Source organism: Cetorhinus maximus, chromosome 4 (genome assembly GCF_964194155.1).
Source record: "Cetorhinus maximus chromosome 4, sCetMax3.hap1.1, whole genome shotgun sequence".
Classification (NCBI taxonomy): domain Eukaryota; kingdom Metazoa; phylum Chordata; class Chondrichthyes; order Lamniformes; family Cetorhinidae; genus Cetorhinus; species Cetorhinus maximus.
Genome location: NC_135882.1, coordinates 179,524,326 through 179,551,530, shown reverse-complemented (window position 1 = coordinate 179,551,530; position 27,205 = coordinate 179,524,326). Strand labels below are relative to the sequence as shown.

At 48.6% G+C, this 27,205-nt stretch overlaps 1 protein-coding gene across 1 annotated transcript in view; it reads left to right on the top strand.

Annotated features, from left to right (window-relative positions):
• The window catches only part of LOC144679401 (dynein regulatory complex protein 11-like), a 181,258-nt gene that overhangs the window by 144,708 nt on the left and 9,345 nt on the right, over positions 1-27,205 (top strand). Inside the window, exons 12-16 of the mRNA XM_078539758.1 lie at positions 1,888-1,995; positions 6,940-7,139; positions 12,295-12,381; positions 13,618-13,795; positions 25,255-25,493. Of these exons, the coding sequence (XP_078395884.1) occupies positions 1,888-1,995; positions 6,940-7,139; positions 12,295-12,381; positions 13,618-13,795; positions 25,255-25,493 (812 nt within the window). The remainder of the gene's footprint in view (positions 1-1,887; positions 1,996-6,939; positions 7,140-12,294; positions 12,382-13,617; positions 13,796-25,254; positions 25,494-27,205) is intronic.

The window sequence follows — 27,205 nt, the reverse complement described above, 5'->3', positions numbered from 1 at the left end:
TCCTCTTAGTCCTACTGGCCATATTCACTGGTTCCCAGTCATTTATTTCCCCTGCTGACCTATTCCTCTGGTTCCCACCCCCCTGCCATACTAGTTCAAACCCTCCCGAGTGACACTAGCAAACCTCGCAGCCAGGATAGAACCAGAGAACCATAGAACACTACAGCACAGAAAACAAGCCATTCAGCCCTTCTAGTCTGTGCCAAAATATTATTCCGCTAGTCCCATTGACCTGCACCTAGTCCGTAACCCTCCAGACCTCTCCCATCCATGTATCTATCTAATTTATTCTTAAAACGATATTGGTGCCCCTCCAGTTTAGATGTAACCCGTCCTTCTTGAACAGGTCCCACCTGCCCCGGAAGAGATCCCACTGATCCAGATATCGGAAACCCTCCCTCCTACACCATCTGTTCAGCACGTGTTCAGCGGCATTACCTTCCTATTTCTAGCCTCACTGGCACGTGGCACAGGGAATAATCCTGAGATTACAACCCTAGAGGTCCAGTTTTTTAACTTTTTGCCTAACTCCCTGAACTCCCGCTGCAGGACCTCGTCACTCTTCCTGCCTATGTCGTTAGTACCAATGTGAACCACGACCTCTGGCTGTTCTCCCTCCCCCTTCAGAATGTCCCGTACCCGATCAGAGACATCCTGGACCCTGGCACCAGGGAGGCAACATATCATCCTGGTGTCTCTTTCACAGCCACAGAAGCGCCTATCTGAGCCCCTTCAGCATCTAAATTCACCTGGGTTACTGTCCTCTACCACGTCTTCCAGCTATCAGCTGATATTATGGGTTGCTTGTGGGGATTTGATGAAATACCTGAGGTTGGGTCAGTTCAATTTGAGGAAATCCTGATTTATTTTATTTATTCACGGGATGTGGGCTTTGCTGGCTGGACCAGCATTTATTGCCCATCCCTAATTGCCCTTGAGAAGGTGGTGCTGAGCTGCCTTCTTGAGCTGCTGCAGTCCATGTGGTGTAGGTACACCCACAGTGCTGTTAGGGAGGGAATTCCAGGATTGTGACCCAGCGACAGTGAAGGAACGGTGATATATTTCCAAGTCAGGATGGTGAGTGACTTGGAGGGGAACTTCCAGGTGGTGGTGTTCCCGTCTATCTGCTTCTAGATGGTAGTGGTCGTGGGTTTGGAAGGTACTGTTGAAGGAGCCTTGGTGAATTCCTGCAGTGCATCTTGTAGATGGTACACACTGCTGCTACTGTGCATCGGTGGTGGAGGGAGTGAACGTTTGTGGATGTGGTGCCAATCAAATGGGCTTCTTTGTCCTGGATGATGTCCAGCTTCTTGAGTGTTGTGGGAGCTGCACTCATCCAGGTAAGTGGGGAGTATTCCATCACACTCCTGACTTGTGCCTTGTAGATGGTGGACAGGCTTTGGGGAGTCAGGAGGTGAGTTACTTGCCTCAGGATTCCTAGCCTCTGACCTGCTCTTGTAGCCACAGTATTTATATGGCATTGATATCACATGGAGTGAATTGAATTGGCTGAAGATTGGCATCTGTGAAGCTGGGGACCTGTGGAGGAGGCTGAGATGGATCATCCACTTGGCACTTCTGGCTGAAGATTGTAGCAAATGCTTCAGCCTTATCTTTTGCACTGATGTGCTGGGCTCCTCCATCATTGAGGGGAAATGGGAATATTTGTGGAGCCTCCTCCAGTGAGTTGTTTAATTGTCCACCACCATTCACGACTGGATGTGGCAGGACTGCAGAGCTTAGATCTGATCCGTTGGTTGTGGGATCGCTTAGCTCCCTCTTCTTGTCCCTCCAGCCCCCTCCCCCTGCCTCTCTCCCTCCACCCGCTCTTCACCCACATCTTCTCCAATGACATTCTGGACTGATGATTGGGTGATGTTTCCACAGGAGATTTCAGTTACCTGGGAAGCACGCTACTCCACGCTAACATCAGCCCGATGCCATCGCTGTACGATATCCGACAGATCATTGCGATGTACGCCATTTTGCCCTTAGGTAAGTGACATCGCTCTGTCTCCCCACACAGGCCATTGGGCTGTCCCAGACCATGGGTTGTATTTGGAGGGAGCTAGCTTAAAGGACAGAAATAACCACAACAGGGTCCCATTGAAGTTGCTCTCCATTCAACAATCCTGCCCCAATGATTTCCTTGTCATTGGTCACATTTATACTGGGCCATTCCTGTGTAAACATGTCACTCCAGGCCAGCTCGGGGTTGCTCTGCAGCAGGACATGGGGAAGAGGGGACGCTCAGGACTGACCACGTGGGTGCAAAATCTCCACTTATCTACTGGCAGTCAGGGGTCCGCACTGGGGTGAAAGGTCAGCTTCGGGAAGCAGTGCGAGCAGCAGCAGGTTGTCCAATCTGCCATCAGGAGGCAGTCAAAACCCACATCGAGCAAGAAAAGCCAAAGTGTGGCGGGAGAGGGAAGAGAGCACCTGATTGGCTGGTGAGTATTTCCTATTTATCTTCACTCTGAATTTCAATTGGTGTTGAGTAGAACATTTATTGAAATAATAAGAATATAAGCATAGGCAGGAGTAGAAACATTAATTAAAATTTAATCGGTAAAATAATTAAATAATTAGGATGCTACAAAGATGGCAGGAACTTAAAACAATTACAATCATCAGGCAAAGGGACTGAGAAAATTATTAAAACTAAAAGCTGACAAATCCCCAGGTCCTGATGGACTTCATCCTAGAGTCTTATAAGAAGCAGCTGCTGAGATAGATAGATAGTTGCATCGGTTTTCATTTACCAAAATTCCTGAGATTCAGGAGAGGACCCATCAGATTGGAAAATAGCGAATGTGACTCCTCTAATTCAGAAAGGAAGGAGACAGAAAGTAGGAAACTAGCGGCCAGTTAGACTAACACCTGTTATGGGCAAAATGCTGGAATCCATTGAGAACAATGCAATTGGGTAGATTTTGAATTCACTTTTGAATTGACCCTGTCTCCCCCACACTCTCAGACAGTGCATTCCAGACCCTAACCACTCGATTGACCCTGTCTCCCCCACACTCTCAGACAGTGCATTCCAGACCCTAACCACTCGATTGACCCTGTCTCCACCACACTCTCAGACAGTGCATTCCAGACCCTAACCACTCGATTGACCCTGTCTCCACCACACTCTCAGACAGTGCATTCCAGACCCTAACCACTCGATTGACCCTGTCTCCCCCACACTCTCAGACAGTGCATTCCAGACCCTAACCACTCGATTGACCCTGTCTCCACCACACTCTCAGACAGTGCATTCCAGACCCTAACCACTCGATTGACCCTGTCTCCACCACACTCTCAGACAGTGCATTCCAGATCCTAACCACTCGATTGACCCTGTCTCCCCCACACTCTCAGACAGTGCATTCCAGACCCTAACCACTCGATTGACCCTGTCTCCCCCACACTCTCAGGCAGCGCATTCCAGATCCTAACCACTCGATTGACCCTGTCTCCCCCACACTCTCAGGCAGCGCATTCCAGATCCTAACCACTCGATTGACCCTGTCTCCCCCACACTCTCAGGCAGTGCATTCCAGATCCTAACCACTCGATTGACCCTGTCTCCACCACACTCTCAGACAGTGCGTTCCAGACCCTAACCACTCGATTGACCCTGTCTCCACCACACTCTCAGACAGTGCATTCCAGGTAATAACTACTCAATTGACCCTGTCTCCCCCACACTCTCAGACAGTGCGTTCCAGACCCTAACCACTCGATTGACCCTGTCTCCACCACACTCTCAGACAGTGCATTCCAGACCCTAACCACTCGATTGACCCTGTCTCCCCCACACTCTCAGACAGTGCATTCCAGACCCTAACCACTCGATTGACCCTGTCTCCCCCACACTCTCAGACAGTGCATTCCAGATCCTAACCACTCAATTGACCCTGTCTCCACCACACTCTCAGACAGTGCATTCCAGATCCTAACCACTCGATTGACCCTGTCTCCCCCACACTCTCAGACAGTGCATTCCAGACCCTAACCACTCGATTGATCCTGTCTCCCCCACACTCTCAGACAGTGCATTCCAGTCCCTAACCACTCGATTGACCCTGTCTCCCCCACACTCTCAGACAGTGCGTTCCAGATCCTAACCACTCGATTGACCCTGTCTCCCCCACACTCTCAGACAGTGCATTCCAGATCCTAACCACTCGATTGACCCTGTCTCCCCCACACTCTCAGACAGTGCGTTCCAGACCCTAACCCTAACCCTAACCCTAGCCATAACCCGAATTTAGAGTCAATATTCTCATTAGTTGGGTTCGGATTCTGTGGCACTCCTAGGTTTTTTTTATTTGTTCACGGGGTGTGGGTGTCGCTGGCTGGGTCAGCATTTATTACCCATCCCTAATTGCCCTTGTTCAGAGGGCATTTAAGAGTCAACCACATTGCTGTGGGTCTGGAGTCACATGTAGGCCAGACCAGGTAAGGACGATAGATTTCCTCCCCTAAAGGACATTAGTGAACCAGATGGGTTTTTACAACAATCGACAATGGTTCATGTTCATCATTAGACTTTTAATTCCAGATTTTTATTGAATTCAAATTTCACCATCTGCTGTGATGGGATTCGAACTCTGGTCCCCGGAGTATTACCCTGGGTCTTGGGAATTCCAGTCCAGTGACAATCCCACCGCCTCCCTCCCCGCGATGTACCTGCTGTAATATCGGGATTAGATTCACCCGCTAACAAGATGAGAATCAGTGATCAGCGTGGCTCTTTCAGTGATGGTGGTTGAGGGGTAAGTGTTGGCCAGAGCAGTGAGAGGGGAAGGAGAGTGGTATTGGAGATCGGGGAAAGGAGCTGTTGAGGTTTGAGACTGGACTGGGCAGTTTGTCGAATTCGAATTCTGCCCCGGTTTCCTCACTCATGGTAACATGGTGATTGGGCGCTGTCTCTCAGGGCAGTGGAGTACCTGGTGTAAGGGGCAGGAGGTTTAGAGGGGATTTGAGGGGGGATTTTTTCACCCAGAGGGTGGTTGGAATCTGGAACACACTGACTGAGGGGGTGGTAGAGGCAGGAACCCTCACAACATTTAAGAAGTATTTAGATGAGCACTTGAAACGCCAAAGCACACAGGGCTACAGGCCAAGCGCTGGAAAATGGGGTTAGAATAGCTAGGGGCTTGATGGGCAGCACAGACACGATGGGCTGAAGGGCCTGTTTCTGTGCTGTATGCCTCTATAACTCTATGACACTATGACTTATGTCATGGTATCTGATGTTTAAGATTGGAATGGCTAACCCTAACCCTAACCCTAACCCTAACCCTAAACCTATATCTAATGCAAACCCTAGCCCTAACCCTAACCCTAAACCTAACACTAACCCTAACCCTAAAAGTAGCCCTAACCCTAACCCTAATGCAGCCGTAACCCTAGCCCTGATGCTAAACCTAATCCTAAAACTGGATCTAACCCTAACCCTAGCCTTAAACCCTAGCCCTGAACCTAACCCTAACCCTAACACTAACCCTAAACCTAAACCTAGACCTAGACCTAACCTTAAACTTAACCTGAACCCTAGCCCTAAGCCTAACCTTAACCCTAATCCTGGCCCTATCCCTAACCCTAACACAGGATGACTGACTGGCATCATAGTGACTTGTCCCTCTCATGACAGAGGCTTTTTGTTGTATTCCAGCCTGCAAAGCTAGGCCCATTCCAGCCATCTTATTGTTCATTTGTGGTCACGTCGCTCAGATTTCATAGGATGATACATGATACACAGCCCAGAAACAGGCCCTTTGGCCCAACCAGTCTTTATGGTGGTTTTATGCTCCACTTGAGTCTCCTCCCATCTTTACTCACCTTCCCTTCTCCCTCATCTACTTGTCTATTTTCCCCTGAGATGCATCTACACTATTCTCTTCAACCATTCCCAGTGGGAGTGAGTTCCACATTCTAGTTATATCCTTCCTCACAAGTGGAGACATTCTGTCTGTATCCACTCGATCAAAACCTTTCATCATTTTAAAGAACTCTGTTCATGACTCTATTAGTGACAGGACAGAAGAGATCCAGCCTGTCAATCCTTTCCTGATAAGTAAATCCACACATTTCTGGTGTTATCCTAGTAAATCTCTCTGCACTCTCTCCAGTGCCTCTATATCCTTTTTATAATGTGCTGCCTGCAATTGTACCTGAACCTAATTCTCCTGCAGCATAAAAGCAAAATACTGCGGATGCTGGAAATCTGAAACAAAAACAGAAATTGCTGGAAAATCTCAGCAGGTCTAACAGCATCTGTGGAGAGAGAGAAACAGAATTAATGTTTCGACTCCGTGTGACTCTTCATCAGATCTAAAGGGGAGTAAAAAAGGAGTAAAAAATGTGTTTTACTTCTCTTTAGCTCTGAAGAAGAGTCATACGGACTCAAAACGTTATCTCTGTCTCTCTCTCCACAAAGGCTGTTAGACCTGCTGAGATTTTCCAGCAATTTCTGTTTTTGTCCCTTGCTTTGAAGTTTGTCCCTCCAGATATAAAGTCTGCAGCCTCGCTAGTTTTTCTCCGGTTGTGCTAACTCGTGGCCCAGCATTCAGCGATCGGTGCATTTGTGCTCAGAGACCCCTTTGTTCCTCTACCGCACCCGGTCTCACACCCTCCGTGTAATAAGTGACCCTCCTTATCCTTCCTATAAAAATACGCAGCCTCACACTTACAGAGTCATAGAGTCTGGTCTGTGGTGAACCTCGTTTGTTAATTACTTGACCAGTTTTTAAGGTTGGGGAGAGTGAAGGTAATACTGAGCCACACTCTCTGAGCACATCCCAGCTCCTACCCAGGACTTGGGGCCCACGATTGATTATCCAGAGACACAGTTCCACAGACCCAGGATGTCAATAAGTCCTCCTGACCACCAGCCCATACCGTGTAAACTCTGCCAGTATGTTTCCATCCTGCTATCTCCAGGTTCCCAGCCTCTCCATGAGAAAGCTCCCCTGGTAAAGTCCATCCTTCTGGCTGGTCCCCATGGTGTGGGGAAGAAGATGTTAGTCCACAGCATATGCACAGAGACATGCGCCACTCTCTTTGATTTGTCAGCCAAGAACATCGCAGGGAAATATCCTGGGAAGACTGGTCAGCAGATGATGCTTCACATGGTCGTCAAGGTACAGTCAATAATCTCGGTCCCTTGGTCAAACATTTGGATGAAGGATGGGCACATGGCAAAACTTCAAAAGCGGAGAAAAGGATGGCATAGTGGAGGGGGTGGGGTAAATAAGGAAAAGAGGCAGCACAGAGGGAGGCCAATCATCCCTTCTGTTCAAAAACTATCCACCCAATCCCCGGCTCCACCCCCCCACAATCCTGTCAGACATTTCTCCAATTCATTGTTAAAGGTAACGGGGGTGCAGTTCCACAATGTGAGACCAAATTACCCAAAGCACAGTCACCAAGCAGGGGGCAATGGGAGCGAGTGCGGACAGTGGGCTGGAGGAGGGAGGTAGGGCTGGGGGAGTGGGACACGGGCAGTGGGAGAGAGTGCGGACAGGGGGCTGGAGTTAGAGGGAGGTGGGGCTGGGGGAGTGGGACACGGGCAATGGGAGCGAGTGCGGACAGTGGGCTGGAGGAGGGAGGTAGGGCTGGGGGAGTGGGACACGGGCAGTGGGAGAGAGTGTGGACAAGAGGCTGGAGTTAGAGGGAGGTGGGGCTGGGGGAGTGGGACACGGGCAGTGGGAGTGAGTGCGGACAGGGGGTTGGAGTTAGAGGGAGGTGGGGCTGGGGGAGTGGGACACGGGCAGTGGGAGCGAGTGTGGACAGGGGGCTGGAGGAGGGAGGTAGGGCTGGGGGAGTGGGACACGGGCAGTGGGAGAGAGTGCGGACAGGGGGCTGGAGTTAGAGGGAGGTGGGGCTGGGGGAGTGGGACACGGGCAGTGGGAGAGAGTGCGGACAGTGGGCTGGAGGAGGGAGGTGGGGCTGGGGGAGTGGGACACGGGCAATGGGAGCGAGTGCGGACAGTGGGCTGGAGGAGGGAGGTAGGGCTGGGGGAGTGGGACACGGGCAGTGGGAGAGAGTGTGGACAAGAGGCTGGAGTTAGAGGGAGGTGGGGCTGGGGGAGTGGGACACGGGCAGTGGGAGTGAGTGCGGACAGGGGGTTGGAGTTAGAGGGAGGTGGGGCTGGGGGAGTGGGACACGGGCAGTGGGAGCGAGTGTGGACAGGGGGCTGGAGGAGGGAGGTAGGGCTGGGGGAGTGGGACACGGGCAGTGGGAGAGAGTGTGGACAGGGGGCTGGAGTTAGAGCGAGATGGGGCTGGGGGAGTGGGACACGGTCAGTGGGAGAGAGTGTGGACAGGGGGCTGGAGGAGGGAGGTGGGGCTGGGGGAGTGGGACACGGGCAGTGGGAGAGAGTGCGGACAGGGGGCTGGAGTTAGAGGGAGGTGGGGCTGGGGGAGTGGGACACGGGCAGTGGGAGTGAGTGCGGACAGGGGGCTGGAGGAGGGAGGTGGGGCTGGGGGAGTGGGACACGGCCAGTGGGAGAGAGTGTGGATAGGGGGCTGGAGTTAGAGAGAGGTGGGGCTGGGGGAGTGGGACACAGTCAGTGGGAGTGAGTGTGGATAGGGGGCTGGAGTTAGAGGGAGGTGGGGCTGGGGGAGTGGGACACGGGCAGTGGGAGCGAGTGCGGACAGGGGGCTGGAGTTAGAGGGAGGTGGGGCTGGGGGAGTGGGACACGGGCAGTGGGAGTGAGTGTAGATAGGGGGCTGGAAGAGGGAGGTGGGGCTGGGGGAGTGGGACACGGGCAGTGGGGTTTACAGAGGGTGAGGAGAGCCCTGTTGAGTCTGAGAGTCACAAAAGCAGGTGAGCTGGGTGGGCTGGAGACAGGAAATAGGGAAAAGACAGGTTTGATTTTGGAGAGGATACAGAATCAAGAACAAATTCTAAATCGAGTGTGCAGTGAACAAAGTAAGAGTGTTGAACAGTGGGGAGGAGGTGAATGTGATGGTGAAGCAAGAGCTGCCATCTGCTGTTCAACCAGAAGGTGGCTCCCTAGTCCAGTCCGATCCCCAGTCCTGGCACTGGCCCTGCCTCTGTGTCTCTCTCCGATTCTCTCTCTCTATCCCTCTCTCTGTCTCTCCCTCTCTGCCTGTCTCTCTATCCCTCCTATCCCTCTCTCTCTATCCCTCCCTCTATGTCTCTCTCTCCGATTCTCTCTCTCTATCCCTCCCTCAGTGTCTCTCCCTCTCTGCCTCTCCCTCTATCCCTCCCTCTGTGTCTCTCTCTCTGATTCTCTCTCTCTATCCCTCTCTCTGTCTCTCCCTCTCTGCCTTTCTCTCTATCCCTCCTACCCCTCTCTCTGTCTCTCTCTCTGACTCTCTCTCTCTATCCCTCTCTCTGTCTCTCCCTCTCTGCCTCTCTCTCTATCCCTCCTATCCCTCTCTCTGACTCTATCCCTCTCTCTCACTCTCTCTCTGTCCCTTTTTCTCTCTCTGTGTCCCCCTCTCTCTGTCCACCTCTCTGTGCTCTCCCTCTCTTACTCTCTTTCTCTCACTGACTCTCTCTATACCTCTCTCACTTTCTCTCCCCTCTCTCTCTTATTCTCTCCCTTAGTTGAAGAAACGGAGAGTAATGTATCTAAGTTGCTGATGATACCAAGCTGGGTGGGATGGAAAACTGTAGGGAGGACAGAGGGGCTGTAAAGGGAGACAGACAGGTGGGCAATAAGGTGGCAGAGGGAGTGTAATGTAAGGAAATAAATGGGAATATACTAAGAGGGGTGGATGAAGTGAGAGATCTTGGTGTACAAGTACACAGGTCCCTGAAGGCAGCAGTTCAAGTAGACAAGGTTGTAAAGAAGGCAGATGGAATGCTCTCCTTCATTGACAGAGGTATAGAATATAAAAGTAAGGATATAATGTTGGAATTGTATAAAACACTGGTGAGGCCACAACTGGAGTATTGTGAGCAGTTCTGGTCACCACATTACAGGAAGGACGTAATAACTCTGGAGAGGGTGCAGAGGAGGTTTACAAGAATGTTGCCAGGGTTAGAAAAGTGTAGCTACGAGGAGAGATTGGATAGGTTGGGGTTATTTCCCTTAGAACAAAGAAGGCTGAGAGGTGACTTGATTGAGGTGTACAAAATTATGAGGGGAATAGATAGAGTGGACAGGATAAAATTGTTTCCCTTGATGGAGAATTCTAGAACCAGGGGACATAGATTCAAGATAAGTGGCAGAGGTGTAGGGGGGACATGAGGAAGAACTTTTTTACGCAGAGGGTAGTGGGTGTCTGGAATTCGCTGACAAGTTGGTGGTAGAGGCAGAAACTCTAAACTCTTTTAAAAAGTACCTGGATCTGCACCTAAAGTGCTGTAAGCTGCAGGGCTATGGGCCGGGTGCAGGAAGGTGGGATTAGAAAGGGCACCTGGGTGTCCTCGGGCTGGCATGGACAAGATGGGCCGAATGGCCTCCTTCTGTGCTGTAACTTTTCTATGGTTCTAAGCCTCTGTGTGAGGTTATTCACTTTTAACATCAACACTTACAAAGTGTCTTACTTTTAAAATAATATTCTGCTTTTTTTATCCTTATGACTAAAGAGACTTAGTTGGTGCTTGTACCAGGAATGCAGAAAGTTAGCATTCAGGTGCAGTTAGCATTCAGGAGGCCAATGGCGTGTTGGCCTTTATTATAATGCGATTGGGGCACAAGAATAAAGAAGTCTCGCTCCAGATGTACAGGGTTTGGGTGAGACCACATCTGGAATATGCTGTGCAGTTTGGGTCTCCACATTTAGGGAAGGATAAATTTACATTGGAGGTGGTACAGTGAAGGTTCACTCGATCGGTCCCTGGGATGAAGGGGGTGTCCTATGATGAGAGGCTGTTAGATCTGTTGAGTTTTTCCAGCATTTTCTGTTTTTGTTTAGATTCTGAAGGGGTTTGACAGGGTGGACGCTGAGAGATTGTTCCCACTGGTCGGAGAATCTAAAACACGGGGTCACAGTCTCAGGATAAGAGGCCGATCATTTAGGACTGAGATGAGGAGAAATGTCTTCACTCAAAGGGCTGTGAATCTTTGGAATTCTCTGTCCCAGAGGATTGTGGTTGCCCTATCGGTGAATATGTTTAAGACCGGGATAGACAGAGTTTTGGCCTCTCAGGAAATTACGGGATATGAGGATTGGGCAGGAAAATGGGGTTAAGGCCGATGGTCAGCCATGATCAGACTGAACTTTTTCAGCGATTTCATTTTCTTCCTTGTTCTTCAAGTCTTGGTCCAAATGTTGACATGATGAAGGTGAAGGCAGGTCAGAGGGTTGTTCAGCTGTTAAACCGTTCAGTGGATTCGAGTCCACAGCCTTGATCTCTCTCAGAATTACACTTCACTCTGTCAAGTGGATGTGTTGCCACTTCACATCTGCCAGGACATTTTCTGGTTGAACCTCAAATGGAGGGAAATCTTCTGGCTCTCGGCTTCTCCCTGCTGGAGCAGACTGGACAGACCATGTGGTCTCCTCCTGCTCCTATTTCTTATCTTCTCGTGTTTTTCTCACTCTCTCTCTCTCTCTTTATCTCTCTCTTTCTCTCTCCCCAGCTGTCTCCAACTCCCACCCCTCCCACTCTCTTCCTCTGTCTCCCTCCCTCTTTCACCCAAGCTCTCTCCCCACTCTCCCCGTCTCGCTCACTCTCTCCGATTATCTCCCCTCTCTCAGTCAATGGAGTGTTCATTCTATTGATAAGATGTCCTGGTGAAGGGCATTGTGAAATCATGTGGCTAGAGCAGTGAATCGGGAGACTCCTGGGACACTGGGGGAGGAAGTAGACAGCAGACCCCATCCTATAAACAGTGTAACCATCAGGAAAAGGATTTCTGGCAGTTTCAGACTTCACCATGTGGGCTTGGGATCCAATTTAACACAGTCTCCCCTTTCTGTCTCTTCACCCCTCCCTCCCTCTGACTTTCTCCCTCTTTATTCTCTAACTCTTTCTCTCTCTATCTTTATCTCTCCCACACCCTCTCTCTCCCTCTCTCTCTATCCCCCTCTCCTCTTCCTCCCCCTCTCCCCTCTCCCTCTCCATCTCTCCCTCCCCCTTTCTCCTCCCTCTCTCTCCCTCTTCCTCCCCCTCTCCTTCTCTTCCTCTCCCTCTCTCCCTCTCTCTCCCTCTCTCTCCCTCTCTCCCTCCGTCTCTCTCTCTCTCTCTCTCTCACACTCCCCCACCCCCTTCTCTCCCTCCCTCTCCTTCGCTCCATCTCTCTCTCTCTCTCTCTCTCTCTCCCTCTCTCACACACTCCCCCACCCCCTCCCTCTCTCTCCCCCAACCCCTCAGGTAGCGAAATTGCTCCAACCCTCTGTTGTCTGGATCGATGATGCTGAGAAAACATTCGTAAAGAAAGTGCCAAAGGAAGAAAAGGCGGTGAGTACCTTCACCTCCCCACCCCCTCCCCAGGGTCAATCCCACCCTGTAACAACCTACCCCCCCCCTCCTCCACACAGTCAGTCCATTGCATCCATGGCGGTATCTAAATTCAGTCTGCACCCCATGCCTCCTCGTATGTACCCCAATCCCAGTCTGTACCCCACTCTGAGTTTATACCCCATTCCAGTATGTACCCCACCCCCAGTCTACACCCCACCCCCACTGTGTACCCCACCCCCAGTCTACACCCCACCCCACCCCACTGTGTACCCCACCCCCAGTCTACACTCCACCCCCACTCTGTACCCCACCCCCAGTCTACACCCCACCCCACCCCCACTGTGTACCCCACCCCCAGTCTACACTCCACCCCCACTGTGTACCCCACCCCCACTCTGTACCCCACCCCCAGGCTACACCCCACCCCCACTCTGTACCCCACCCCCAGTCTACACTCCACCCCCACTGTGTACCCCACCCCCACTCTGTACCCCACCCCCACTCTGTACCCCACCCCCAGGCTACACCCCACCCCCACTCTGTACCCCACCCCCAGGCTACACCCCACCCCCACTCTGTACCCCACCCCCAGGCTACACCCCACCCCCACTCTGTACCCCACCCCCAGTCTACACTCCACCCCCACTGTGTACCCCACCCCCAGTCTACACCCCACCCCCAGTCTACACCCCACCCCCAGTCTGTACCCCACCCCTAGTCTACACTCCACCCCCACTCTGTACCCCACCCCCAGTCTACACCCCACCCTCCAGCTGTATTCCACCACCCAGTTTGTACCCTACCACTGGTGTGTGGCCAGCGTCAAGCGGGTACCCCCCTCCACTCCCTTGTGTACACCACCCCCCACATCCCACCCCCAACAGTGTATCTCTGAGCCAGGAGTTTCTTGGTTCAACCCCCTGGCCAGAGTTTAATGCATCAGATCGAGGCTGGATTCTTGTTGGAATTTAACACCAGAACATTTGACATTTGATCCATGCTTCGTATCGAAATGATTTCTTAGACAGTACACGATCCATTTTCAATCAGCAGCTAATTCCAGCTGTTCAGCAACTATTCCTGTGGTGGGGACCGAAACCAGGAATTTAAATTCTGTCATTACAATCCCGATTGCGAATGGATGGCAGAGAGGGTGTGTGGAGGGAGGGGTGATGGGGGCACGTGGGGCTGGAATTGTGATAACATCACTAACCCGGCTGCTGTCACTAACAGCTGGAACCCAAACGTTTGAAGAAGGATTTGCCGAAGGTGCTGAAACAGATCAAAGCTGAGGACCGGGTTTTGCTGGTGGGAACATCGAGGCGCCCGTTTGATGCTGAGCTGAAGCCCCTCTTTAAGGTTTATGATCGAATCCTGCTGATCCCACGAGCTGACTACGCCTCACGTTACTGTGAGTAACAAATCCCGTCTACCTGTCACTCCGTGTCCCGGCGCTTTTACCGACTGTGAAGGGGAATCAATGAAACTCTTACAGGACTCTCAGGTAACCCGTGTACCTGTCCACTGGTTCCCCCTCTGTTAACTGTGTTCTGGGGGTATTGGCTTCAAGCTCCTGTTCCTGTGGAGGGTCTCTGGTAGCCTACACTGTGCTCCTGTCAGAACAGGCACTGCCCCATCCTATACTGCCTGTCTCAAACTGTCTGTCAGAAAACGTAGGACTTAGGAGCAGGAGTAGGCCATTCAGCCCCTCAAACCTGTTCCGCTATTCAATAAGATCATTGCTGAACTGACTCTCATCTCGACCTTACCTTCCTGCTTTCCACCCCCTTCACCCCCCACCCCACAACACTTCACTATCTTGTAGATCAAAAATCTACACTGCCTGTCCTCCATTCCCTGTCCCATGTTGCCAGCCTCGCACTACCTGTACTGTTCTGCCTGTGTCAAACTCCCTGCCCCCCGCTGCCAGTCCTAGGCTGCCTGTCCTAAGCTGCCTGTCCTGTGCTGCCTGTCCTCTGCTGCCTGTCCAACGCTGCCTGTCCCTTGCTGCCTGTCTCATGCTGCTTGTCCCTTGCTGTCTGTCTCATGCTGCTTGTCCCATGCTGCCTGTCTCATGCTGCTTGTCCCATGCTGCCTGTCCTGTGCTGCCTGTCTCGCGCTGCCTGTCTCACGTTGCCTGTCCCATGCTGCCCGTCCCGCGCTGCCTGTCTCACGCCGCCTGTCTCGCTCTGCCTGTCCTGTGCTGCCTGTCTCGCGCTGCCTGTCCTGTGCTGCCTGTCTCGCTCTGCCTGTCTCATGCTACTTGATATTGATTTAGACACTCAGAGGATGACATTAAGGATTTTTAAGCCTCTGAATCCATTAAAGATTTAACAGCTCGTTATTGCACATGATAACTTTGAAGTTTACCATAGAACCACAGTGTGCATCAAGACGAGGCCCTTTAGCCCATCAGCTCTAGTTAAAGGTCTATCCAATTAATCCTTCCCCTGACCTTTCCCCATTACCCTGCCAAAGTTTCCCTTCCATATATTTATCCAATTCCCTTTGGAAGTTCCTATTGAATCCCATTCCTCGGCTTCTCCTAATTTACTCTTTATGAACCCTTAATAATTTTGAGGCAAGAACATAAGAAACTAGAGCAGGAGTAGAACATTCGGCCCAACAATGGAGCATCCACAACCCTCTGGGGTAGAGAATTTCAAACATTCATAATCCTTTGAGTGAAGAAATTTCTCCTCACCTCAGTCCTAAAAGATCGGCCCCTTATCCTGAGAGTTGTCCCTGTGTTTCAGATTCCCCCGACCCACTACCGGGTTCATGGGGGTTGGGTGTTGAGGGACTTGGTGGGAGGGAGGGGTTCACATGAAGGGAGAATTGGAAAGTTAAAGAGAAAGGACAAGGCGATATTACAGGGTAGCAATAGGAGTGATGATAATCAGAGTGTGACAGGAAGGGACAGGATAAGAGTGCCCCACCCACGCTCGCTGAGCCAAAAATTCTGGTCAGGGTTACAAAGTGACACAGCTGGTACATAAAATATTCAAGGGTATTTGACATTTCAGAAGGATAGAAAAAAACCAAAATGGAGGTGGGGTAGCTCTGTTAATCAAGGATGAGATCAGTATAGTGAGAAATGATCATCGTTTGGAGGATCAAAATGTAGAACCAGTTTGGGTGGAGATAAGAAATAACAATGGGAAGAAGTCACTAGTGGGAGGCCTGTTAGAATAGCAATAATTGTGAAAGATTTTAATCTTCATAAAGATTGGACAAACCAAATTGGCAAAGATAGCCAAGAGGATGAGTTCATAGAGTATATTTGGGACAGTTACTTAGAACAATACATTCTGGAACCAACCAGGAAACAGGCTATTTTTAGAGTCATGAGACAGAATTAATTAATGACCTCATAGTAAAGGAGCCTCTTGGTAACAGTGATCATAACATGATGGAATTTCACATTCAAATTGAGGGTGAGAAATGTGGGTCTAAAATTAGAATCTCAAAGTTAAGTAAAGGCAATTAGATCGGTATTATGACAGGGTTGACTAAAGTGACTGGGAAAATATGCTAAGAGGTAAGACGGTAGTTAGGAGAATAGCCATAAATTGCAGGAGGATATCAATGGACTGGTCAGGTGGGCAGAGCAGTGGAAAATGGAATTCAACCCGGAAAAGTGTGAGGTAATGCACTTGGGGAGGGCTAATAAGGCAAGGGATTACACTATGAATGGTAGGACCCTGGAAAGTACTGAAGATAAGAGGGAACTTGGTGTGTATATCCACAGATCCCTGAAGGTAGCAGGGCAGGTAGATAAGGTGGTTAAGAAGGCAAATGGGATACTTGCCTTTATTAGCCAAGGCATAGAATACAAGAGCAGGGAGGTTATGCTGGAACTGTATAAAATGCTGGTTAGGCCACAACTGGAGTAATGTGTGCAGTTCTGGTCACCACATTATAGGAAGGATGTGATTGCACTGGAGAGGGTGCAGAGGAGATTTACCAGGATGCTGGCTGGGCTGGAGGGTCTGAGCTATGAGGAAAGATTGGATAGGCCGGGGTTGTTTTCCTTGGAGCAGCGAAGGTTGAGGGGGACCTGATAGAGGTGTATAAGATTATGAGGGGCATAGATAGGGTGGATAGGAAGGCACTTTTTCCATTAGTAGAGGGGTCAATAACCAGAGGGCATAGATTTAAGGTAAGAGGTCGAAGGCTAAGAGGGGAGTTGAGGAGAAATTTTTTCACCCAGAGAGTGGTGGGAATCTGGAAGTCACTGCCTGAAAGGGTGGTTGAGTCAGAAACTCTCGTAACATTTAAGAAGTATTTAGATATTCACTTGCATTGCCACAGCCTCCAGGGCGATGGGCCAAGTGCTGGAAAATGTATTGTAGTCAGATCTTTGTTGACCGGCGCAGACATGATGGGCCAAATGGCCTCCTTCTGTGCTGTAAATGTCTATGAGAAGCAGTGGCAAACATTTAAGGAAATATTTCATAACTCTAAATAAAAATATATTGCATTGAGAAAGACACTACCAGAAAGATGTGCCATCCATGGCAACTAAGGAAACCACTGGTGGTATCAAATTGACAGAAATGATACACAATGCTGCAAAGATTAGTGCTAGGCCAGGAGATTGGGAAAATTTTAGGAACCAGCAAAGGAATAACTTTTTTAAAAAGTGATTGAGAAATTGCAGTATGAGAGAAAAATAGCAGGAAACATAAAAACAGACAGTAAAAGCTTCTACAAGTACATAAAAAGGAAAAGGGTAGCTAAAGTAAGCAGTGGTACCTTGGAGGTAAAGACTGGGGAATTAATAATGCGAAACAAGGAAATGGCAGAGACTTTGAACAGGTATTTTGTATCTGTCTTCACAGTGGAAGACCCAAGAATAGCAGAAAATCAAGAGGCAAAAGGGAGGGAGAAACTTAAAACAATCACGATCACTAGAGAAAAAATACTAGAAAATCTAATGAGACTAAAGGCTGCCAAATCCCCAGGACCAGATTACCCACATCCTAGAGTCTTAAAAGAAATGACTGCAGATTTAGCAGGTGCTAAGTCATTACGTGCCAATCATTGGCTGTGATTCTGTGATTGGACAGCATCTGCTGAATAATCCTGATTGTGCAAAGATTTACACTGAAAATCAATTTAAGATTGTGAGTCAGGCTAGTGGTGTGGCTCACTTACACACGCTAGAAGCCACAAATATTCACACACAGGGCCCTGTTCTTTGCAGACAGAAGGAGCATGTCCATGCATTAAGCCTGTTTTAACTAAACAAAGGTGTGGGGGACAGCCATTCCCTGGTTCATTCCCTAGGGCATTGTGTTGACCAATCAGAGTTAAGCTGCCTGCTTTGAGTCATAGAGTCACAAGGGTCTACAGCACAGAAAAAGGCCCTTTGGCCCATTGCATCTGTGCCAGTCAAACAAGTACCTAACTATTCTAATCCCATTTTCCAGCACTAGGCCCATAGCCTTGTATGCCATGGCATTGCAACTGCATATCCAAATACTTCTTCAATGTTATGAGGGTTTCTGCCTCTACCACCCTTTCAGGCAGTGAGTTCCAGATTCCCACCACCCTCTGGGTGAAAAAATTCTTCCTCACATCCCCTCTAAACCTCCTGCCCCTTACCTTAAATCAATGCCCCCTGATTATTGATCCCTCCACCAAGGGGAAAAGTTCCTTCCTGTCTACCCTAGCTATGCCCCTCATAATTTTATACACCTCAATCATGTCCCCCCTCAATCTCCTCTGCTCCAGGGAAAATAACCTCAGTCTATCCAATCTCTCCTCATAACTGAAACTCTCCAGCCCAGGCAACATCCTGGTAAATCTCCTCTGCACTCTCTCTAGTGCAATCACATCCTTCCTATAATGTGGTGGCCAGAACTGCACGCAATACTCTAGCTGTGGCCTAACCAGCGTTTTATACAGTTCCAGCATAACCTCCCTGCTCTTATATTCTATGCCTCAGCTAATAAAGGCAAGAATCCCATATGCCTTCTTAACCACCTTAACTACCTGTCCCACTCCTTTAAGGGACCGGTTGACATGCACACCAAGGTACCTCTGATCCTCGGTACCTCCCAGGGTCCTACCATTCATCGTGTATTCCCGCGCCTTGTTTGTCCTGCCCAAGTGCATCACCTCACACTTATCCAGATTAAATTCCATTTGCCACTGATCAGCCCATCTGACCAACCCGTCTATATCCTCCTGTAATCTAAGGCTTTCCTCCTCACTTTTTACCACCCCACCAATTGTGTCATCCGCGAACTTACTGATCAACCTTCCTACATTCAAGTCTAAATTGTTTATATATACCACAAACAGCAAGGGACCCAACACCGATCCCTGTGGAACCCCACTGGACACAGACATCCAGTCACAAAAACACCCCTCGACCATCACCCTCTGCTTCCTGCCACTCAGCCAATTCTGGATCCAATTTACCAAATTGCCTTGGATCCCATGGGCTCTTACCTTCGTTATCAGTCTCCCATGCGGGACCTTATCAAAAGCCTTGCTGAAGTCCAAGTAGACTACGTCAAATGCATTGCCCTCATCTACACACCTGGTCACCTCTTCGAAAAATTCAATCAAATTGGTCAGACATGACCTCCCCTTAACAAAACCATGCTGACTGCCCTTGATTAATCCCTGCCTCTCCAAGTGTAGATTAATTCTGCCCCTCAGAATCGCTTCCAATAGTTTCCCCACCACTGAGGTTAGACTGACTAGCCTGTAGTTCCCTGGTTTATCCCTTCCTCCCTTCTTGAATAAGAATACCACATTGGCTGTCCTCCAGTCCTCTCGCACCTCTCCTGTGGCCAAAGAGGTATTGAAAATTATTGCCAGTGCCCCTACTATCTCCTCCCTTGCCTCACTCAACAGCCTGGGATACATTTCATTCGGGCCTGGAGATTTATCTACTTTTAAGCCTGCCAGACCACTGAGAACCTCCTCCCTTTCTATGCTAATTTCTTTAATTATATCACAGTCCTTCTGCCTGATTTCCAGACCCACGTCATCCCTCTCACTTGTGAACACCAACACACAGTATTCATTTAGAACCCTACCTACGTCTTCCGGCTCCACACACAAATTACCACTATGGTTCATAATAGGCCCTACTCTTTCCCTAGTTATCCTCTTACTCTTAATGTACTTGAAAAATAACATTGAATTTTCCTTTATTTTACCTGCCAATGTTTTTTCACTTTTTGCTCTCCTAATTTCCTTTTTTAAGTTCCCCCTACACATTCTATACTCCTCTAGCGCTTCCACTGTTTTCAGCCCTCGGTATCTGCCATAAGCCTCCCTTTTTCCCTTTATCCGATCCTGTATATCCCTCGATATCCAGGGTTCCCTGGATTTGTTGATCTCACCCTTTGTCTTTACTGGAATATGTTGGCCCTGTACTCTCCCTATTTCCTTCTCGAATGAGTCCCACTGCTCTGACACAGATTTACCTAAAAGTAGCTGCTCCCAGTCCACTGGCCAAATCATATTTGCTCTTATTAAAATCGGCCTTCCCCCAATTTAGAACTCTGATTTCTGGCCCATCCTTGTCCTTTTCCATAACAACATTGAATCTAACGGAGTTATGATCACTATCTGCAAAATGCTCCCCCACTGATACTTCTACCACTTGCCTGGCTTCATTCCCTAAAATTAAGTCCAGGACCGCCCCCTCTCTTGTAGGACCGTCTACGTACTGGTTTAAAAAGCTCTCCTGGATGCGTTTTAAGAATTCCGCTCCCTCTAAACCTATCACACAATGACTAACCCAGTTAATCACAGAATCACAGTGCAGAAGAGGCCCTTCGGCCCATCGAGTCTGCACCGACACGTGAGAAACACCTGACCTACCTACCTAATCCCATTTACCAGCACTTGGCCCATAGCCTTGAATGTTATGATGTGCCAAGTGCTCATCCAGGTACTTTTTAAAGCATGTGAGGCAACCCGCCTCCACCACCCTCCCAGGCAGTGCATTCCAGACCGTCACCACCCTCTGGGTAAAAAAGTTTTTCCTCACATCCCCCCTAAACCTCCTGCCCCTCACCTTGAACTTGTGTCGCCTCGTGTGACTGACCCTTCAACTAAGGGGAACAGCTGCTCCCTATCCACCCTGTCCATGCCCCTCATAATCTTGTACACCTCGATCAAATCACCCCTCAGTCTTCTCTGCTCCAACGAAAACAACCCAAGTCTGTCCAACCTCTCTTCATAAATTAAATGTTTCATCCCAGGCAACATCCTGGTGAATCTCCTCTGCACCCCCTCCAGTTCAATCACATCCTTCCTATAATGTGGCGACCAGAACTGCACACAGTACTCCAGCTGTGGCCTCACCAAGGTTCTATACAACTCCAACATGACCTCACTACTTTTGTAATCTATGCCTCGATTGATAAAGGCAAGTGTCCCATATGCTTTTTTCACCACCCCACTAACATGCCCCTCTGCCTTCAGAGATCTATGGACACACATTTTGTTCCTCAGAACTTCCTAGTGTCATGCCGTTCATTGAATACTTCCTTGTCAAATTACTCCTTCCAAAGTGTATCACCTCACACTTTTCAAGGTTAAATTCCATCTGCCACTTATCTGCCCATTTGACCATCCCGTCTATATCTTCCTGTAGCCCAAGACACTCAACCTCACTGTTAACCACTCGGCCAATCTTTGTGTCATCCGCAAACTTACTCAACCTACCCCCCACATAGTCATCTATGTCGTTTATACAAATGACAAATAAATGGGGACCCAGCACAGATCCCTGTGGTACGCCACTGGACACTGGCTTCCAGTCACTGAAGCATCCTTCTGTCATCATTCTCTGCCTCCTACAACTAAGCCAATTTTGAATACACCTTATCAAATTACCCTGTTTCCCATGTGCATTTGCCTTCTTTATAAGTTTCCCATGTGGGACCTTGTCAAAGGCTTTGCTGAAATCCATATAAACTACATCAACTGCACTACCCTCATCTACACACCTGGTCACCTCCTCAAAAAATTCAATCAAATTTGTTAGGCCTGACCTCCCTCTGACAAAGCCATGCTGACTATCCCTGATCAAACCTTGCTTCACCAAGTGGAGATAGATTCTCTCCTTCAGAATTTACTCCAATAGTTTCCCTACCACTGACGTGAGACTCACTGGCCTGTAGTTCCCTGGCTTATCTCTAATGTTGGGGAAGTTGAAATCCCCCACTATTACTACCCTATTATTTTTACACTTCTCTGAAATTTGCCTACATATCTGCTCTTCTATTTCTCTCTGACTGTTTGGGGGCCTATAGTACACTCCCAGCAATGTGATTGCTCCTTTTTTGTTTTTCAGTTCTACCCATTTGATTTCATTTGAGGAGCCTTGTAAGATGTCATCCCTCCTTACTGCTGTAATCAATTCCTTGGTCAATATTGTGATACCCCCTCCTCTTTTACCTCCTTCCCTGTCTCGCCTGAAGACCCTATATCCTGGAATATTGAGCTGCCAATCCTGCGCCTCTATCAACCATGTCTCTGTGACAGCAATGACATCATAATTCCATGTGTTAATTTGTGCCCTCAACTCATCCGCCTTATTCGTCAGACTCCTTGCATTAAAATAAATACCATCCAACCTTGCCGAACCCCCTTGTGCCTTAACTGGCCTATAATTTCTATGCCTTCCAGACTCACTTGCTCTCTCTTCTAATTTTGGCTGTGCATCTCCCCCTGCTGAACCTCCTCTCAGGATCCCATCTCCCTGCCAAGTTAGTTTAAACCCTCCCCAACAGCACTAGCAAACCTACCCGCAAGGATGTTGGTCCCATTCCGGTTCAGGTACAACCCATCTGCCTTGTACAGGTCCCACTGCCCCCAGAAACGGTCCCAATGTTCCAGAAATCTAAAGCTCTCTCTCCTGCACCATCTCTCCAGCCACACATTCATCTGGACAAACCTCCTATTTCTATACTCACTAGCGCGTGGCACCAGAAGTAATCCAGAGATTACTACCTTTGAGGTCCTGTTTTTTAATATGCTTCCTAGCTCCCTAAATTCTGCTTGCAGGACCTCATCCCTCTTTCTACCTATGTCGTTGGTACCAATATGTACCACGATCTCTGTCTGTTTGCCATCCCTCTTTAGAAGGTCCTGCAGCCGTTCAGTGATCTTGACCCTGGCACCAGGGAGGCAACATCCCATCCTTTGAATTTAAACAAAACCTTGGCATGTAACTGTTCCCTGGTACATTCTCCATGGCAATGCATCTGCCAATCAGAGTCTGCTTGCCAGCCAATCAGCATCTATTTTCATGCAGTATAAATTGTTGCTCCCTTTACTATTGGTTTTCTTGTGAATCTGGGCTGATGAGTATAAGACAAAAAGCTTTGACATGTCCCTTTTTCAGCAAAACAGGGTCGATGCTGAGAAGATATTTCCCCTTGTGGAGGAATCTAGAACTAGGGGCCACAGTTTAAAAATGAGGGTTCTTCCATTTAAGACAGAGTTCAAGAGGAATTTCTCCTCAAAGATGGTTGGTCTTTTTTTGGAGTTCCCTTCCCCAGTGAGCAGTGGAATCTGGGTCATTGAATATATTCAAGGCTGAGTTAGACAGGTTTTTCATCTCCAAGAGACTGAAGGCTTATGGGGTGGTCCGGCAGGAAAATGGAGTGGAGGACACACTCAGATCAAGCACCATCTTATTGAATGGCAGAGCAGGCTTGAGGGGCCGAGTGGCCTACTTCTGCTCCTATTAGAGCACTTGGGATTGGGGGTAATATACTGGCATTGGTTGAGAACTGGTTAAGAGAGAGTAGGATTAAACAGGTCACTCTCACGTTGGCAGCTGTGACTAGTGGGGTACCGTAAGGATCAGTGCTTGGGCTCCAGCTGTTCACAATATATGTCAGTGTTTTGGATGTGGGGACCAAATGTAATATTTCCAATTTGATGATGACACAAAACTAAGTGGGAATGTGAGTTGTGAGGAAGATGCAAAGAGACTTCAAGGATATTTAGACAGACTGAGTGAGTAGACAAAAACATGGCCGATGGAATATAATGTGGAGGAAAAATGTGAAGTTACCCACTTTGGTAGGAAAAACAGAAAAGCGGAATATTTCCTAAACGGTGAGAGGTTGGGAAGTGTGGATGTCCAAAGGGACCTGGGTGTCCTTGTTCATGAGTCCCTGAAAGCTAACATGCAGGTGCAGCAAGCAATTAGGAAGGTGAATGTATGTTGGCCTTCATCGTGAGAGGATTTGAGTACAGGAGTCAAGATGTCTTGCTGCAGTTGTAGAGGACCTTGGTGAGACCTCACCAGGAGTACTGTGTACAGTTTTGGTCCTCTTATGTAAGGAGGGGTATACCTACCATAAAGGGAGCGCAATAGAGGTTCACCAGACTCATCCCTGGGATGACAGGGTTATCTTATGAGGAGAGATCAAGGGAAACTGGGCCTGTATTCTGTAGACATTTGAAGAATGAGAGGTGATCTCATTGAAACTTAGAAAATTCTTACAGGGCCTGACAGGGTGGATGTAAATAAGATGTTTTCCCTGGCTGGTGAGTCTAAAATGAGGGACATAATCTCAGGATAAGGGATAGGCCATTTAAGACTGAGATGAGGAGGAATTTCTTCACTCAGAGGGTGGTGAATCTTTGGAATTCTCTACCCCAGAGAGCTGTGGAAGCTCAGTCATTGAGCATGTTCAAGACAGAAATCGTTAGATTCCTGGAGAGTAATGACATCCGGGTATATGGAGATAGCGCAGGAAAGCGGCGTTGAGGGAGATAATCAGCCATGATCTAATTGAATGATGGAACAAGCTCAACAAGCTGAATGGTCTACTCCTGCTTCTATGTCCCTATCTCTTATCATCTTAGGGGAAACATCCTCTCGGAGTCTACTCTCAAGCTGCTCATCCTCTTGTAGGTTTCAGTGAGATCGCCTCTCATTCTTCTAAACTCCAGAGAATATAAATCCAATTTACTCAGCCTCTCACCATAAGACAGCCCCCTCATCCTGAGAGCCAATCTAGTGAGCCTTTGTTGTACTGGCTCCAAGACAACTATATCCTTACTTATATATGAGATCAAAACTACACACATTATTCCAGGTGTTATCCCAACAACTGTAGCAAGACTTCTTTGTTCCTGTACTCCAGTCCCATTGCAATAAAGGCCAACATGCCATTTGTCTTCCCAATAACTTGCTGCACCTGCATGTTAACTTTCTGTGTTCCTTATACAATTGCACCAAAGTCTCTTTGAACTTCAACACTTACAAGTTTTTCACCTTTTAAAAAATATTCTGTTTTTCTATTTTTATGACCAAAGTGAATAACCTCACACTCCCCCACATTATACTCCATCTGCCACCTTGTTGCTCACTCACTGAACCTGCCTCCATCTCCTTGCAGCCTATGTGTCCTCCTCACAGCTTACCCTCCCACCTAACTGTGTATTGTCAGTAAATTTAGATACATTACTCTCTCTCGTCATCTAAGTCATTATTATAGATTGTAAATAGCTGAGGCCCCAGCACTGATCCTTGCGGCACTCCACTACTCACTGCCTGCCAACTGGAAAATGTCCTAATGATGTCTACTCTCTGTTTCTTGTCCATTAACCAACCCTCTATCCATGTTAAAATATCTCCTTTAAATCTGCTCTTAACCTCAGGTCTGAGGAGAACAATCCCAGCTTCTCCATTCCGCAGAAACTGAAGCCCCTCATCCCTTGGAAATCTGGTAAATCACCTCCACACCCAGGACAGGGGGACAGGAGATAGTGCCTGGAATGTGAGAGGGGTTCTGGGATGAGAGATGACATCCGGGGAGGGAGTGAGTCGCTTTTCAACACCTGTACTGACACTTTGATTCCTGTTGTCAGTGATCTGGAAGAATCTGATTGAGAAGAATGGCGGCATAATCACCAGCGCCCTGGATCTAACCTCCTTGGCCAAGATTTCCGATGGGTACACACCGGGTCACCTGGTCCAAGTGGTGAAATCAGTCCTCACTGAGCATCGAATCCATCAGCAGACAAAGACTCCCCTCACGGCAAACAACTTCCTCAGACCGCTCAGCAAAACCGAACCCATCTACCAACAAGAGGAAACTGCACTTGCGGTATGGGGACAGGAGGGGAGAGACAGAGAGAGAGTGAGAGAGAGAAAGGGAAAGAAACAGAGAGAGAGAGTGAAACCGAGATAGAGAGAGAAACAGAGAGAGAGTGAAACCGAGAGATAGACAGAGAAACAAAGAGTGAAACAGAGATAGACAGAGAAACAGAGAGAGTGAAACAGAGATAGACAGAGAAACAGGGAGAGAGTGAAACAGAGATAGACAGAGAAACAGGAAGAGAGTGAAACAGAGATAGACAGAGAAACAGAGAGAGAATGAAACAGAGAGATGGACAGAGAAATAGGGAGAGTGAAACACAGAGATAGACAGAGAAACAGAGAGAGAATGAAACAGAGATGGACAGAGAAACAGGGAGAGTGAAAAAGAGGTATAGGCAGAGAAACAGAGAGAGTGAAACAGAGATAGACAGAGAAACAGGGAGAGAGAGTGAAACAGATAGAGAGAAACAGGGAGAATGAAACAGAGATAGGCAGAGAAACAGAGAGAGAGAGTGAAAGAGAGAGATAGAGAAACAGAGAGAGTGAAACAGAGATAGACAGAGAAACAGAGAGATAGACAGAGAAACAGAGAGAGAGTGAAACAGAGATAGACAGAGAAACAGAGAGACAGACAGAAACAGAGAATGAAACAGACAGAAAAACAGTGAAACAGAGAGATAGAAAAACAGTGAAACAGAGAGATAGACAGAGAAACAGAGAGTGAAACAGAGAGATAGACAGAGAAACAGAGAAAGTTAAACAGAGAGAAAGAAAAACAGAGAGTACAAGAGCAGGGAGGTTATGCTGAATATATATAAGACACTGCTTAGACCTCAGATGGAATATTGTGTACAGTTCTGGGCGCCACACTATAGGAAGACTGCAGGGTTACGAGGAAAAGGCAGGAGATCAAAACAGGCCATGGCTGATCATGTACATCTACGTCGAGTTCCCCGTGCTATCCTCATATCCCCTCAAGTCATTACTCTCCAGGTCTGTTCTGAACATTTTTTTTTATTCATTCACGGGATGTGGGCTTCACTGGCTGGACCAACATTTATTGCCCATCCCTAATTGCCCTTGAGAAGGTGGTGGTGAGCTGCCTTCTTGAACCACTGCAGTCCATGTGGTGTAGGTACACCCACAGTGCTGTTAGAGAGGGAGTTCCAGGATTTTGACTCAGTGACAGTGAAGGAACGGTGATATATTTCCAAGTCAGGGTGGTGAATGATTTGGAGGGGAACTTCCAGGTGGTGGTGTTCCCATCAATCTGCTGCCCTTGTCCTTCTAGATGGTAGTGGCCGTGGGTTTGGAAGGTGCTGTCTAAGGAGCCTTGGTGAGTTCCTGCAGTGCATCTTGTAGATGGTACACACTGCTGCTACTGTGCATCGGTGGTGGAGGGAGTGAATGTTTGTGGATGGGGTGCCAATCAAGCGGGGCTGCTTTGTCCTGGATGTTATCAAGCTTCTTGAGTGTTGTGGGTGCTGCACTCATCCAGGCAAGTGGAGAGTATTCCATTACATCCCTGACTTGTGCCTTGTAGATGGTGGGCAGGCTTTGGGGAGTCAGGAGGTGAGTTACTCGTTGCAGGATTCCTAGCCTCTGACCTGCTCTTGTAGCCACAGTATTGATATGGCTAGTCCAGTTCAGTTTCTGGTCAATGGTAACCCCCAGGATGTTGATAATGGGGGACTCAGCAATGTTAATATCATTGAACAT